Source organism: Adiantum capillus-veneris, chromosome 2 (assembly GCF_014529385.1).
Source record: "Adiantum capillus-veneris isolate H3 chromosome 2, ASM1452938v2, whole genome shotgun sequence".
NCBI lineage: Eukaryota > Viridiplantae > Streptophyta > Polypodiopsida > Polypodiales > Pteridaceae > Adiantum > Adiantum capillus-veneris.
The window spans coordinates 130537829-130553482 of NC_140932.1; the positions used below are offsets into that span (position 1 = coordinate 130537829).

The window sequence follows — 15654 nt, forward strand, 5'->3', positions numbered from 1 at the left end:
TGCGGTTTGTCGCGCATTTAGAAATCCCGATTACTCAAGCAGCTCATGCTATAGATTTCGAATGGATACAGGAATGTGACTTGGCTTTTCGGAGATTAAAACTTCAGCTATCCAAAGCTCCGATTATGTTTGCACCAAATTGGGGTCAGGATTTTCATGTGTTTGTGGATGCTTCGGATCGAGCTATTGGCAGTGTGCTGATGCAGGAACAAAGTCAAGGATGGTTCCGACCTGTCTATTATGCCAGTAGACGATTATTATCCGCAGAAAGAAATTATTCAGTAATCGAAAGGAAATGTTTAGGGATGATTTATTCAGTGAAGAAATTCCGGCACTATCTGTTGGGCATACGTTTTTTCTTCCATGTGGACCATTCGGCTCTTTTATACCTGGTAAGACAACAGAATTTGATGGGAAGATTGGCCAGATGGGTGCTTTTGCTACAGGAATTTGACTTTGAGGTCATACATCGGCCAGGGGCTTAGTATGCGGTGGCTGACTACCTATCCAGGTTAGATTCCGGAGAGCCACCGACGGGTGTAGCTGATGAATTTCCAGATGCGTCTCTGTTTCTAACAGGAGTAGCTACAGAGGATATCACAGTTCCACAACAGGAAAGGGTCATTCCTAGCATCCCATGGACATGGTATGAGGAGATGTTTCATTTTCTCGACAGTGGCGAAATGCCTTCTTTCTTGTCCAGCCATCAGAGGAAACGTATGGCTATTAGAAGCAGAAATTTTGAGATTATTATGGGAAAGCTCTATTATCGTACGGTGGTAGAGGTATTACTCAGATGTGTGCTACCACAGGAGCAGGAAGCAGTATTAGAGGAAGTCCATACTGGTATTGCGGGAGGTCACTTTGCAGCATTAATTACAGCTCGAAAGGTTCTCCAATCTGGATTATGGTGGCCCACATTGTTTCAGGATGCGAGACATTATGTGCAACAGTGTGATGTGTGTCAGCGGTTGGGGCAACCTACCAAACGGTCCAGAATGCCTTTTCAGCTAGTTCTGTCCTTGGAGCCTTTTCAAAAGTGGGGTTTGGATTTTGTTGGTCCTTTTACACCAGCGGCAGCTCACACAGGAAATAAGTATATCTTGATAGCCACGGATTACGCTACCAAATGGGTGGAGGCATGGCCTTTGAGAGATAACACTGCAGTTTCTGTGGCGGGATGCTTATATAAGGATATCTTTTCTAGATATGGCTGCCCTATTGAGCTGGTTAGTGATAGGGGAAGTCATTTTTTGAATAAGGTGATGGAGAGAATGCTACGGTTTTATTTTGTATTACACAAGAAATCTTTTCCATATTATCCTCAGGCGAATGGGCAAGCAGAATCAACTAATAAGCAATTGATTCAGATTTTAACAAAGTTGGTGAATATGCATCGAACGGATTGGGATGTGAAACTTCCTTCCGCCTTATGGGCCTATCGGACAGCTTATAAAGTGGCAACAGGATTGACTCCTTTTAAGTTAGCATTTGGCATGGAGGCAATCACCCCGGTGGAGCATGTGATCCCGAGTCTGCGGATGCTGATTGCGGATCGGCTTCTTCCGGAGGATTTTGTGATTTATCGATTGGATGTTTTGCAGGAACTGGACGAAGAGCGGCTGAATAGCTTTGCGGTGCTGCAGGATCTGCAGTCTAGGCGAAAAAAATGGTTGGATCGCCCGAAAGGACGGCAATTTGTTCGGGGACAGCTGGTCCTTGTCTTCAATTCCCGCCTCGGGAAGATGCCGGGGAAGCTTAAATTACGGTGGTCAGGACCATTCTGGATTTTTCAAGCATGCGGGCCCATCTCTTTTTATTTGGTGGATTTACGAGGGGAGGTTATTTCTGTGCCGGTCAATGGTTTCAGACTGCGCCATTATGTTTCACCTACCATGATTCAGTGCCCCTTTGCTGTGGTACAAGAGCCGGAAGCTGCCCTAATCATGATTGGGGATTCTTTTGCATGCAATCTTGGAAAGCGGGAAAGGATCTATGATGGTTGCGACATCGTGGATCGCCCTATTTTGGGAACTCATTGTGGAAAGGTTACTACTACATGCAGACGATTCTTATTGTGTTTCTCTTGTTTGGTGTGTCGCGCGCTCTTAGTTCTATACTCTCTGCTCCTTCATCTCATCACCGCCATGACAGCTTCTCTCCTGCAATGTATTCCTTTCACTCATGTACAACAGCTAGCGCTTCGACGAGTGGACGCATGGCTGCAAGACTTGCGGCTGCGTGTGTTCGCCAACTTGGATTGGCAAGGGATCCCAGTTCACCCACAAGCAGCAGGTTTGATTGAGCAACTCGCAGCTGGCCATATGGTGGTGCTGACTAATCAACAGATTCAGTTGACAGCAGAAAGGGTCTCCAGGTGTTGTTCCTCTGTCGCAAACGTGAGGTTTGGCAGTGCCGGCTGAGAGGGAAACACCGCAGCAGCATGTGGGCACTAGGGATTTGCCTCGTCCATCGACAGAAGTGGTATCCTTTGGAGTCCAAGAGATGGCCACTGCAGGTGCAAGATCAGCAAGCCGCAAGCGCGGCAGGGAGGAACATCAATTTTCTACACCACCTCCGGCGACGGCATCTCTTCTTTCGGAGGATTCTGCGGTGGCTCGTTGGCGCCGCCGAATGCAGGAGGGGTAGTGCTACTCCGCTAAGGACGGGCTCTCCAGTTGCGGATGTTCCCGCTCAACCGGAAACTTCTGGCACTACCAATGCGGCTGCCTCGACGGGAGGTACTCTTCCCGCAGCGCTACCTTGGGAGGCTACGACAGCGACCCCCGCTGACCAATTGCAGGCATGCGGCACTTTTTTGAGTAGACTTGTAGAGTCTATTCGTGCGGCCTGGCCAGCCCCCGCACAGAGCGAAGAGTCAATGAGCTGGAAACGCAGGTAGCGGCCTTGCAGACTCGCATTGCCAAGTTGTCCACTCAAAATGAAGAACTGACTGCAACAACTCGCCAACAAGGGGCAGAAATACAAATGTTACGAGGGGCTAATGCTGAGTTTGTGGCCTCTATTCAATAAGAACTTCTTCAGTTGAGAACGCAGCATAGCTTGGCCTCATACTTAGCCTCGCACCCTGGTGATGTAATGATCAATATGAATGAATTGGATGAATTGGCAGTGGAGATGCAAGAAGATCTCCGTGTTTTTATGGATAATCACCTACAAAACTGGAGTACACACTTAGCTGCTGAGGTGAGACCACAGCCACCCACTCAGCAGGTTGTGGTGCAACACCCCAAGTCATCCAACACTGACAGAGGTAAGAGTGTTGTTCCCGAGGGTTTTGATGTTGCTGATTGGGCACAAGCTATAGAGGATTGTGCTGAAGCCCAGGCTCATGTATCTTGTTTGCAGAAAATGATTCGTCGATTTCGTAAGGAGCGGTGCAGGCTCTATTTTTGGGTGGAGACCTTAGCTCATTCTTTTTCTCTTAGTCTACTACCTTGCCCTCCATTTTGGTCTACTCTTAATAGATACCTTTCTCGCTATTATCCTTTACATACACCTCTTGCTCCCCCACAGGCGCCTCAATCTATTTCTTTGCCAACACAGTTTATTCCTCGGGGCCCCTGGCCGGAACATATTGAGATAGATCCACGTCTTTTGGATGAGGTATATCGGGCACATGCTGCAGATTTTAGAGGCTTTGGCTACATTGATATTTCCGCTTCACCAGAGCAGGCTGTAGATCAACAACCGGAACCTTCCAACTGGAGGGGCTGAGTGTGGGTTCGCGCAATCCACCGTGCGTGCCAGGTGTTACGGCATTAGCCGCACATGCGGTCCTGCGGTCCTACGGAGGTCTGGACACTGCGGATCAGAAGTATGCGGTATGCGGCGGCCGTAGAGACAATTCTTCACAGGATATCATGGGACAGGAGTGTGTGCACCGTTCCCGATCTGCGCTGGAGCAGCGGTTGTATATGGAGGGGCATACCTGTCTTTTGATGTAACTTAACCAATCTCTATGATATTCATGGCATCTACTGTTGTAACTCTGTGCCTGGATTACACATGAATGAAGCAAGATGTGTTCTGGGCCTGTGTACTGTGTACTTCCTTCTCTTGTCATTCTATATGTTGATGTTCATATAATGTAGTTGCGGGTAATCATTCCCGTTATGCCTATTGCTCCTGTGCGGGCAATAGCCATTACACGAGTTCAATAATGTTTATGTTGACTTGTTGAAGCTCGAAGAGTCAATGATCAGATATTATGGGTTGACACAGGAAGAGTTTGATGGAAAAGTTATATTTATGATGAACGCTTGATGAGTGCCAGATTTTCAAAGGTCAAAGGCTCAAAAGGGTAAGCGTTACGCTTATGAAAAGAGCCTTGGTGGGCGTCGATGTTGAGCTAATTCCAGCGAGAAGAGAAACACATGTTTAGGTGTTCAATCCGAGAAGAATATTTGGTGGCTAGTAGCTTTTCATCTCCCACATGAGACACATGAGTCCCTCAAATGGTATTTTAATCACACCCCAATCGTTGACGTCATTCGGCAACAACAAGAAGGACAACAATTGCAGGTTTCAAGTCTTGGTACGTTCCAAGTGGAGTGGATTTGGCAGAAGACTTGAAAACTCTCAAGTGTATGTTAGGATGCAAGCAAGGTGCAATGACCCTCTTTCCATGCATTTATTGCTATCACAATAAAGTCTCATTAGGAGCTGAGGGCAAGGGTAAGGGTAAGGGTAAGGGTGGTAAAGCTGCAGTCAACCCTGCGAAAGGTGTAACCACTACACAAACAATGGGTAAAGCACTACAACAATGGTTTCAAGGTATCCTCAGTTGTAACCAGCTAATCGAGACATGGATGATCCAAATTGGGATCCTATTCTATCGATTCCTCTGATAAATGTGCATGTGTGCACTCTTCATGCTCATCTACGAATTCTTGACAAGTTGCTTATGCTCCATATTAATTATGCTTAGAATATGCAGCCTGCAAAAAGAAGGAAAGGGTGTATTAGAGAACTCGAATCTATTCTATCAACAAATGTTGGCCTACATGAGTTATCTAAGGACAAGAAGGCATCTGGAAGTACACAAGATCGTCCTAATAAAATATGTATGGGTGCTAGTAAAGCTAGGCATATGCTTTCAGACTATTCTGACTCCCAAAGTCCCAATGAGTTTCAATTATGGAAAAAGGTGTGTGACATTACACCTACAAAGGTAACGAAGCAGCCCTAGGAATTAAGTGTGCTCCTGTATGGCAGTCTATAGATGACATTTTTCGTTTTCTTGAAAAGGCAAAGCTAACTTCTGCTAAGATATCCACCTTAAAGTTTGTAATCAATAGTTTCACAGCGCAAATGATGGATGCCTGGGGGGAGACACTCATAACACATTACATGGTGGGTTGAACACCTTGTCTTTGCAGTAAAACAACATCAGTGTTTGAACTATAGTTTTATATTTTGCAGCACATTCTTTTTGCTCATAGCTCATTTTTTCTCAACATATTCGGTTCATGGGGTATCTGGAGTAGCCAAGGAATGGAGCGCTCACACTATCAAGAAAAAGCAGTGTATTTAAAAAATACACGGCATGGAGGTGGGAGAAAAAAGAGCAATGCCCTACACGAAATGTTCAATTGGTTCTACTACAGAGTTTTAGCGGACAGAGAAAGGAAGAAGACCAGAGTGAAAAGAAGCTTGAAATGTAGAATAAAGAAAGTGGTTAGCGTGAGGCGATCACAATCATATCATGCTTCTAGTGCAAAAGATCGATTCCAACAATGGTTGGTGACAAGGCGACAAAATGATAGGTGTTGGTGGAAAACCAATAAATTTATGACACTAACCACTTCTATATTAAACATACATTATAATGCCACATGATTTGTTGACGCACCAATTAGTGGTTCCATGTAACAAGTTTCGACAATTTTGGAGTTTTTTTTAATTTTTAATGAGTTTTTGAGTTTTTTCTTGTAAATAGTACTATATAAGTCAAAACTCAAAACTTGAAGCTCATTTCTTGTTTGCATATTTAGAAGATCCACTCGAGCACAAATGCGCATGCACTCATATCTTGCACCACATGGACGATTCACACGAGCAGACTTACACTACGCACAACAATACCACCACTCACACCGTAAAAAATCCGTAGCCCGAATCCCATGCAGAATCTACGGCTTCAAATCCACATCCCCAACCACAAGTGCGTAACCCAGTGCCCTAGCCCGCTCGAGACACCCAAGAGCCTCCCCAAGCATCAAATCCACATGATTTAACCACCATGCGACATATTTTTGGAGATCTCGACGATATAAACCATGCCACTCGCACACCTCTGCCATATCCCCCACCAATTTCACCTCTTCACAGAGCCACGCAAGAAACAAGAGAAACCGAAGAAGAATGCCGAGGTCCGCTTGAGAATCCGACGCCCTCACCTGCTGTCACAGCAACTGGTGCTCAAGCCACCACAGAAACCAGGCCACAATAGTTTCCACCGTGAGTCAAGCAAAGAATAAGCAAGGTTATACCAGGCGACCCGGTTTCAAAAGCACGAGATGCAAAGAGGAGGAAAAGAATGAGGGGGATGGAAAAGAAAGAGGCAGCTGAGAAGGAAGCACAGAGAGTACAAGAAGAGCAAAGAAGACAGAGAGAGCAAGAGGAATGGTAGAGTTGAGGCCTAAAGGACTCATTTGGCAAATTTACAAGCACGAACAGAGGCAGAGAGAAAGGCAGCGGAGGATAGAGCTCAAGCCACCCAACAAGCAAAGGCTGTGAGCTCAAGGCCTTCAAAAATCCCTTGGAGAGCCAAGCAATGTGCAAAAAGAAAAATAGACAAGGTTACACCTGGAGAGCAACAAGCCTAAGAGGAGAGGAGGAAAAAGTATAAAGATAATCCTCCTCAATGGGCCAGGCAAGCAGCTCCTCCACCGCCACCAATAGCGCAGAAAAATAGACAAGGTTACACCTGGAGAGCAACAAGCCCAAGAGGAGAGGAGGAAAAAGTATAAAGATAATCCTCCTCAATGGGCCAGGCGGGCGGCTCCTCCACCGCCACCAATAGCTCAAGCCACCCAACAAGCAAAGGCTGTGAGCTCAAGGCCTTCAAAAATCCCTCAGAGAGCCAAGCAATGTGCAAAAAGAAAAATAGACAAGGTTACATCTGGAGAGCAACAAGCCCAAGAGGAGAGGAGGAAAAAGTATAAAGATAATCCTCCTCAATGGGCCAGGCAGGCGGCTCCTCCACCGCCACCAATAGCGCAGAAAAAGAGGAGATGAAAGCCAGGCACAGTTGCTTTGCGTGAGATCAAAAATATCAAAAGAGCACTGAGCCAGTCATACCCAAAGCTGCCTTCTCTCGGGTGGTGAGAGAGATGATGGATATAGCGATTCGGTTACAAGAATACAACGTGTAGCTCTACTGGCCCTATAGGATGTCGTCGAAGACATTTTGGTGCAGCTTTTCCAGGATGGCGTCTCCTGTATGGTGCATGCAAAGCATGTAGCATTAAAAAATACGAATTTAGACTTAGCAATCAATTTAAGAAATGAAGGATGCCTTCATAAAAAATAGTCTCTCCCATCTCTCTTGATGAGATTTGTAATCTTTTTCTATAATAATAAATGGTAAATTTCTACCACTCCGTGCAATTGTTCAACTTTATTTTGTGCATTGTTTTTAATAAGTATTTGAATTGTTGGGTATGTTAAATTTAATCTAACCACCACGGCACTCGGCTCGTCCGACGGTGTCCACATGCACAGACGCTGGAACATCCAGCCACCGGGCAGCTGGGGGGCACTACCAGATCTGCTCCCTACGCGCCGTGACGCACATGGGATTTTTTTGACCTGCCCGACCCCGCTGGGCGTCGCCGAGGTATAATGTGGTCCGGTTGGCCCCTTTCATGTGCTCGATCTGCAAGTCCTACCTTTTCTAATTGTGTGAGAAGTGCATCAGTAGACGTTGCCATGGGTTCGTTTGCGAAGAAGATGGAAAGAGAGCTTAGAGCTAGAGTTTTGTGAATGTGAGAAATGAAGTTTAAAAACTAGAAAGTCGCTTATATAGCCAAAGTCACTTTACAAAGCACTTAAATTTAAGGTCAAAACAACTTAAAACTATAATTTTAAACAAAATCACGCGATAAAGCTTTGAAAGACACCAACATTGAAAACATTTGTGCGCCACATCAAATAAATTACACGTTTCAATCGAAAACTTGAACAAGTTGAGAATAAACAAGTATGCGTAGAAACGAGGTTCAAAACACTGTATGTATTAATGTTCGCAAAATCCCTGTCAGTTACAAGCTTTTACAAAAATACATCGCGAAAACGGAACGTTCTCACACAGAAAGCTCTTCTCTTTTTTGGAACGAACAATCTTTTTATTGATTGCAAAGAGATATTGCTTGAGCAAGGTATATTTGAGATTAAGATACTCACAGAGGTGACCGAGATGCCAGTCATTGTTCACTGTAATGTGGTGCACTGCATCGTCATGGAGGCGTATTTGTAGGTCAACTGATTCTCTAGCATCAATCTCAGAGTCTAGTGCCTCCCATTCAACTTTTATCTTCTATAGGGAAAGACCATCGACAAGATTTTGCTTCGCAATATTGTATCTAAGCATCACATTGTCAGCAACTACAGAGCACTTGATTCTATCTCATGGTTGACCACCTTAGTTTTCCATCCAGGTGCAAGAAATCCGTTGATCGCACATCCCCTTTGCAAGTCCACATTGTTGGTGTCCTGTGAACACTCTGAAGTCGAAATGTAAACACAAACACATGAAGAGACATAAACCATGTTACCGTAGCTTTGTGGGAACCATTGGTGCACTTCATTGCTGCTTGCACATCCACCTCGATTTCCCTTTTGGTTGATGCGATCAAGGCACTATCTAGCTTAGGCCATTCCAAACTCTCCAAGGTTGGCGAGTGAACTAGAGACAGATTACCATATCCATTTTGCCTAGGTGTGACATAAGTATGATTATAAAAAAAAGCGTGAGGCAAGCTCGGAGGACTGATAGCCAACATAGAACAACTTGCCAAGCTCAGTGTGGATGGCCTCAAAATTTCCTGTGAAGGACTCTATTGGCTCCCACTCTACAAAATCGGATAGAAAAACATCTGTAAACATGAACAAGCAATGGAAATCTTACGGTCATGAAAAGCAACACATAAGAAAAATATACTAAATAGATGACCGAAAAACTTGAAAGAGCAGTAAAAAATACAATTTGCAGGAAACCTCGATGGAGCCACTGCTGTCTCTAGCTTTAGTTGTGAAGCAACATACACATGCTGCACCTTCGCAAGCCTCTTGTCTTCTTGTGTTTGCTTGAACTTCATGATTCTTCCCTTCCAATGGTGCGCTTGAGAAGCCATGTGTTTCCTTGAGACCTTGTGTACACCTCTTGAGCTGGGCTACATTGTCACCCACATCATTCGTTTTAACTCCATCGTCACCCAATATCCATTGTCATCTTGTACATTGCTACATGAAATGGAGTCAATGACACTCCTAGGTCGTCGAGTACCTGATGATGCCATGGGGAATAGTGGCACAACCTGCACACAAACACTTATGATTAGACATTGCACATCCATGCTCTCAGCTGTATAAAGAGCAAGATTCTTGATGGTACACAAAGGTGAAGGATGCCACTTACTACTATATTGCTCCACCTGCTTGTTGGCTTAATGGGGAAGATAATGTTGCAAAGCTTGAGAGGGAAGTAGATCCTCTATAGAGAGCTTAATGGAGAAGGAGCAAGACCTGTTGAGGAAAGAAAGAGGGATGATCTAGTAGAAGGATATGCTGCAGACTTCAGCTTTAGCTAGAGGTGTTTAGTGAAGCCCACGGAGAAATGGAGAACTTCAGTTTGAGGAGAATGCAGCCCTCAAGAATGCAGTAAGCTTGAGGAGGGAAAGGAGGTTCAAACTTCTGCTGTAGAGCTTTTGGGAGGGAAAACTGAAGGTTGGAAAGAGAAGCAAGGTGAAGTGAAGAGAAGTGAAGAGAAGTGACAGATGGTACAGTAGAGAGAGAGGGAGGGAATGATCAACACATTTTTGGAGGGACCCCCTTTTAGGAGAGAGGGGGGGAGAAACTGACAGCCACTAGAGAGAGAGAGAGGATTGATTTTTACTCAACTATTTAGAGAAAAGTTTAGTTTTTTGAATTTATAAGAGATTTTCTCTTTATATTTTACAAAAGAGTACAAGTTTGACCACTTACTTTTAAGCCCTGTCATACCCATCATTTCAGTCCACATGGCATCCACCCATTTGTCCCTCTCATAATCTCCTTTTTAATCCCATGGCAAATAACGAGGCCTCCTTAGATCCCATTCCCTTCCTAATGTATCAATCTTTTTGTTGTTGCATTTCATTTGAGGATTATAATTGAAGTAGCAAAAAGAGTGTATTGTTTTGACAATAGAATTTATTGTGCAATTTAAGTGCAATGCTGGGTAAAAGGTTTGCTTTTTTAGAAATATACGATTTTGGTTTGGTTTTATCGATAGTGATGCTACAAGCATTTGGAAAGCTTCTCTTCTTTTTTGTCGTCTTGACGATCCTCTCGAGTCTCATTCATCCATACAATGGCACATATATATCACTGCTGTATGCATTCTTTATCCCATCCGTCACATGTGAGTGTTTAGCCAATGTTTTTAGAATACATAAGTTGGATTTTGGGTGCATCTCTAGACCATTAGATAAAGCTTGCTTGATTAGTGCCACATGGCAAGCTAATAATAATAATAATAAATTTATTATTTCTTTTAGGTCCTTGTGAAAGTGTATTGACATTTGTGTACCTCTCTTTTTAAAGAGGGGGTTATTGAGGATTGTGGCAAACAATAGTTTTTATGCTTTTGGAATATATTGTAATCTAAAGAGTTCATTGTTACAATTTTTTTCATAAAAAGCATAATATTTTAGTGAGATACCACATTTTTTAAAATATTAAATCACTTTCTATTTTTCTCTCACACAAAAAAGCCTCTTATTATGAAATTCTTTTCGACAGGCTTACGTAGGGCATAGTGAAAATTATATCACCTTGTTTGCAATGTCAAAGGTTCAATCGTGGAAGTCTACATGTGCTGCGCAGATGAGGAAGGCGAGTCGTATGGAAAAGCAAACCACTCTAAGAGAGTGTGGCGAAGGCGTAGATGCAGAGAGAGAGAGAGAGAGAGAGAGAGAGAGAGAGAGAGAAGAGGAGGGCGGGTGTGTGTGTTTGGTTGTGTGTGTGTGAGCACGAGGGCTTTGGGTTCTTCATCTCTAAGCAATGCTGGTGCCAGGCTGCAAGAAGTGGTCTTATGGATGCGGAATGTGTACATTCATCTTGATTTGCCTAGCCTACCTTTCATATTACACCTATCATGTTAACTTGTCCGAGGCTCGAGGGCTGGACGATCCCCCAGCAGTGGAAATTGAGGTGGAAAGAGAGGGAACAGCATACAGGTCATCTTATAGTCGCAGTCAGGAGGTCCTGCAGCATTGCATTCCTCACTTAATGCACGTGTCCCATGATGCATCTTTTCTGAGAGAAATGGAGAACAAGAAGCAGGCTTTAACCAATGAGCTTAGCTTCACCTATGGTGAATGGAAGCAGGCTTCTGGCCAGAAACCTTTGTTGCCCTTCATACCTACTTTCATGAATACATCCAATGGGCAAGCTGAGGACCAAGGATTTCAATTTATTTCTTTTCGTGTTACTGATGTCAACCTACCAAGTGGGTACTCTCTTCAAGGCAACATGGTTAATGTGAGTGCAGTCTTGCAAGTGGGATGCATATCGACTATAGTTGACAAGAGCACAGAAGAACAAGATTTTCTAGTGCAACCAGGCCTTACAAGCTTGAAGATTCGAATGGAGGGTGTATATGCTGAGTTAGAGACTGGAGAAAGGGTTTTCTGCATGCTTGGATCTAGTAGATTGCCTCTTCGTGGGAAGAGTGCATCACAACCTTGGGATTGGCTAGACTCCATGTCCATCGGCGGAAGCACATTTTCACCGACTTTAGTCGATGATTTGAAGCTGAAGGCAGTGGTTTATTTCCCTAGAGACCTCACTCTGATGTCTCGCGGGGTGTTTGGTAGGCTTGAGAGCCTGCATAATACCTCAGAGTCCCTTTACTTTGATCCAGTTGACCTCTTCTCTCAACTTGGTCCCTACTCTAATTACCATTTTGTAGCAGGAGACATGGTGAATGCTGCATGTACAGCAAGGGATACCAAACAGGGAGTGGATTGGCTGTCATCGAAAGTGTATCGGGGTAAAGAATTTTGCTCAATAGCAGAAGATCTACTAACAACTCAGTTGGTGGATGTGCTTTTCAACTGGAATTGCAGCTCATCCAGTGCCGCTTGCAACAATTTTGGCCCCTTTTTAGTTCCAAAGGAATTAAAGAGCTTGATGGCTGAGGGATTGAGTGGCTCACGGCTTCTTGTGCAGGACTTTCAGTGTCTGATTTCTGAAGAAAGCGATGAATCATATACTGCAAATGTGAGTGCTATAATGAAGAATCTGTTGCCATTTCAAAATGAGGGTTTGGTTTACCATAGAAGCAATTTCGACATCCTTAGTCTTGCTGTTGAAGGCAAAGAACAGTGACTCAGGTGAGCTTTGCAAGGTTAGGTGCAGGGGAGGAAACAAAATCCCCATTTGTGAAACGAGGATCTCTATGTTTATACCCCTCACTCTGTCGCTAAAGCGAAGAAATTTTCTTGAGGGTAGCATTGCACGAATCAACAGATCAACATTCAGTCCTCTATCGTTTCATATTGCTATCAACCAGTTTGACCTCCCAATGGATGTTGTTAGCAATATGTCATATGAGTATACCAAGATCAAAGAAGCAGCAGCCTTTATGCAAAGAGATGAAAGTAGTCTGATTAATCAGATTAAGATGCCTTTGTTGAAGTATCCCTCAGCAGATGGAGATATTGAGAGCCTGATTGATGGCTTGTCATTCAGGCATCCTGCCATCTTTAAATCAAGTGTAGTAAAGGGGCCTCGTGTCAAACAATTTTTGGAGGTGAGGATGCTTGCCATACAAGAGCATTGCAGGAAGCATTGGCTATTTTCTTCCAACTATAATGATGATGAGGAGTCTGATGATGATAGGGACGGGAAGATTTTTGAGCCAGAAGAATCTTTCAGAGCTGCTGCCCAAATCACGATTGAGGACTATTCTTTCAGTAAAAAGGTGGTTTTGTCGTCGGAAGGGTGGTATGATCAGGCCATTGGTAAAATGTACCTGGTGGGATGCAAAGAAGTGAGTGCTTCTTTGAGCAAACATGCAAAGCTGTTAGAAGATGGGCTTGATTGCTCAGTAGAGATCAAGGTGGAATACCCGCAGACAAATTCAATGTTGCTTATGAACCCTACTATTGGGCTCTCCATAAGGAGTGTTCGTGCCGGGGATGATCCCTTTTTTTTCTCACTAATTGAGCTTGAGACATTCCCCCTCCTTTCAAAAAGAGATTGTCTCTTGGAGGAGTTTAGAGGGTGGGCTCAGCCTGGTAATGTTGAGTCTTATTTTAGGATGTTTGGTTGCTCAACTCTTTTATGCGAATAGCCATGCTGAATCCACCCCATATGTCTCCTTGCTCATGCTTGCTATTCAGGGTGTAGGCTTCTTAAGTATTCCACTTGTTGCAGGTGTACATGCTTTGTTTGCAAGGGCAACCTTTAGTGCTAGACAGAATATGGAGGTGGGTATACTTAATGAGGGCAGATGGAGTCCCCTCATTGACCGCATGGTCAATCTGCTTGCGCTTGCGACCTTCCTCTGCACTCTCGGGATTTTAGTAAAGGTCTACAAGTCGAGGATTCGCTTATGCGCAAGACAACCTCCAGAAGCATGGACAGTACCAAATGACAAGAAAGTAATGGCCACCTGGCTTTGCATCCATATGGTCGGTTTTGCCAGCGCGCACATCATAGACACTCTCCTCTTAAGCCGTAATGGACTATGTACATGGATTTTCCGGAAGGATGGTATGATTGGAAAAGGGTATCGACGCAGTACTATGGATTGGTGCAGGATCTGTTTTTGTTGCCACAAGTAATAGGAAACCTTATATGCGTGGGTAGAGGGAAGCCTTTGAGAAGGCTGTATTATGTGGGAATCAGTGTGTTAAGGCTGTTGCCTCACGTGTACAACCGCCTTCGCACATCATCGGTCTGTCCTTATGTCGAAGAGGAGTTTGGAGCCGAGTTTCCATATGCCAATTCAAGATCTGATTTCTTTTCAATGGCAGGAGACACAGGGATACCGTTGGTAGCATTAAGCTTAGTTGTAATAGTGTACTTACAACAGAGATCCAATACTATGAAGGGGGCAGAAGAGCTTGGGTCAAGCTCCAACAAGCTGATCGGGATAAGCTCTAAGCTATATGAGAGGCTATCTTCAGAAACAAATGAACTGGAAATGATTGAATCTGGTGGTGAAAGTAGTGAGCAGGCTTGAAATGGGGAACAAACTTTGGGCCTGTGGTGTCCAAAGGACTTACACCTTTGTCAAACCAAACAAATAACTTTCAAATAACTCTGTACAAAATAATCAAATTTCTTTGGTATGTTCTTTCAAATACTTTAAAGTAGAAAATCTGCGCACCGCTCACATAATGGGGACGGGAGAGAGAGAGAGAGAGAGAGAGAGAGAGAGAGAGAGAGAGAGAGAGAGAGAGAGAGAGAGAGAGAGAGAGAGAGAGATGGATGTACTTTCTCAGAGTGTTTCCATCCCTCTTAGCCATCCCCTAAAGTTCAGGAATATTGCTTTCACAAATTATGTGGATATATTTGCAAAGAGTCCAATTTTGTAATTTGCATAATGGTCAAGTATGTATTATCCATATATAGGGTTTGAGTGTGTAAACCATTGGCAAGACTGGCTTTGTTTGCAAACATAAAGAGGGTGTTTCCATATATGGTATTTGTCTAGCCTTAACCCTGTGAACAAGGAGCCCTAGAGCATTGTAATCGTTCTAGCACCAAGCATAGGTATTGACCATTCAACTATAGAAAAGAGATGGTCGAAGTTTGCATCAATGCTCGCAAAACCCGGGGTTTAGTGTATTTTGACCATATTAAAATGCAAAATCCTATCTAGCTTCCGAGCTTGCTTTGAAGAAAACCAGCAAAAATTGTACAAGTTTGTGTAAAATGCTTCAAATTTTGACCTAAAAACAGGAAGAGTTTTAAGTGTGCCCTTATTTCTTTTGTTAGGAGAAATGTTTTTGGCAAGCCCTAGTATGCATCTCTTGTAAGCACCCAACTATTCAGCGAGGTCACTAGACAGATAAATCATGCCTGTAGTTGTCACTTTGTAAATTTAAGTCAAAGTGTTTAAGTTTTCAGTGAGATTCCAAGCTTGGTTTGTTAAAAAATCAATAAATTTCCCCCTTGACATCATTTGATGGAAATTAAAACTACAATGCCCGGATTTGACCCCGAATTTTACGATTGAATGAAAATTATAGTCAAGTTAATTCGTTCCTAAACTGGGAAAATTCTCTTCTTCTTCTTCTTCTTCTTTCTCTGGTGTGTGTGAATGTGTTAATAAAAAGAGGAAAATGGTATGAACTTTCTATCACCCAAATGTGGTAGATTGGTTATGACATTTCCCTCTTGATTAAGAGGTCT

At 43.7% G+C, this 15654-nt stretch overlaps 3 protein-coding genes across 3 annotated transcripts; all 3 read left to right on the forward strand.

Moving 5' to 3' along the window:
* The first annotated feature begins 11106 nt into the window (after positions 1–11106).
* On the forward strand, positions 11107–12630 carry LOC147463622 (uncharacterized). The gene has a single exon (XM_086529323.1). It carries the CDS (start codon positions 11290–11292, stop codon positions 12616–12618), a length of 1329 nt encoding a protein of 442 aa, XP_086385449.1. The 5' UTR covers positions 11107–11289; the 3' UTR covers positions 12619–12630.
* A 58-nt stretch (positions 12631–12688) lies between these two features.
* Positions 12689–13585, forward strand: LOC147463623 (uncharacterized). The gene has a single exon (XM_086529325.1). The coding sequence runs from the start codon at positions 12689–12691 to the stop codon at positions 13583–13585; it is 897 nt and encodes a 298-aa protein (XP_086385451.1).
* Positions 13586–13981: 396 nt separating this feature from the next.
* On the forward strand, positions 13982–14479 carry LOC147463624 (uncharacterized). The gene has a single exon (XM_086529330.1). It carries the CDS (start codon positions 13982–13984, stop codon positions 14477–14479), a length of 498 nt encoding a protein of 165 aa, XP_086385456.1.
* The last annotated feature ends 1175 nt before the right edge of the window (positions 14480–15654 follow it).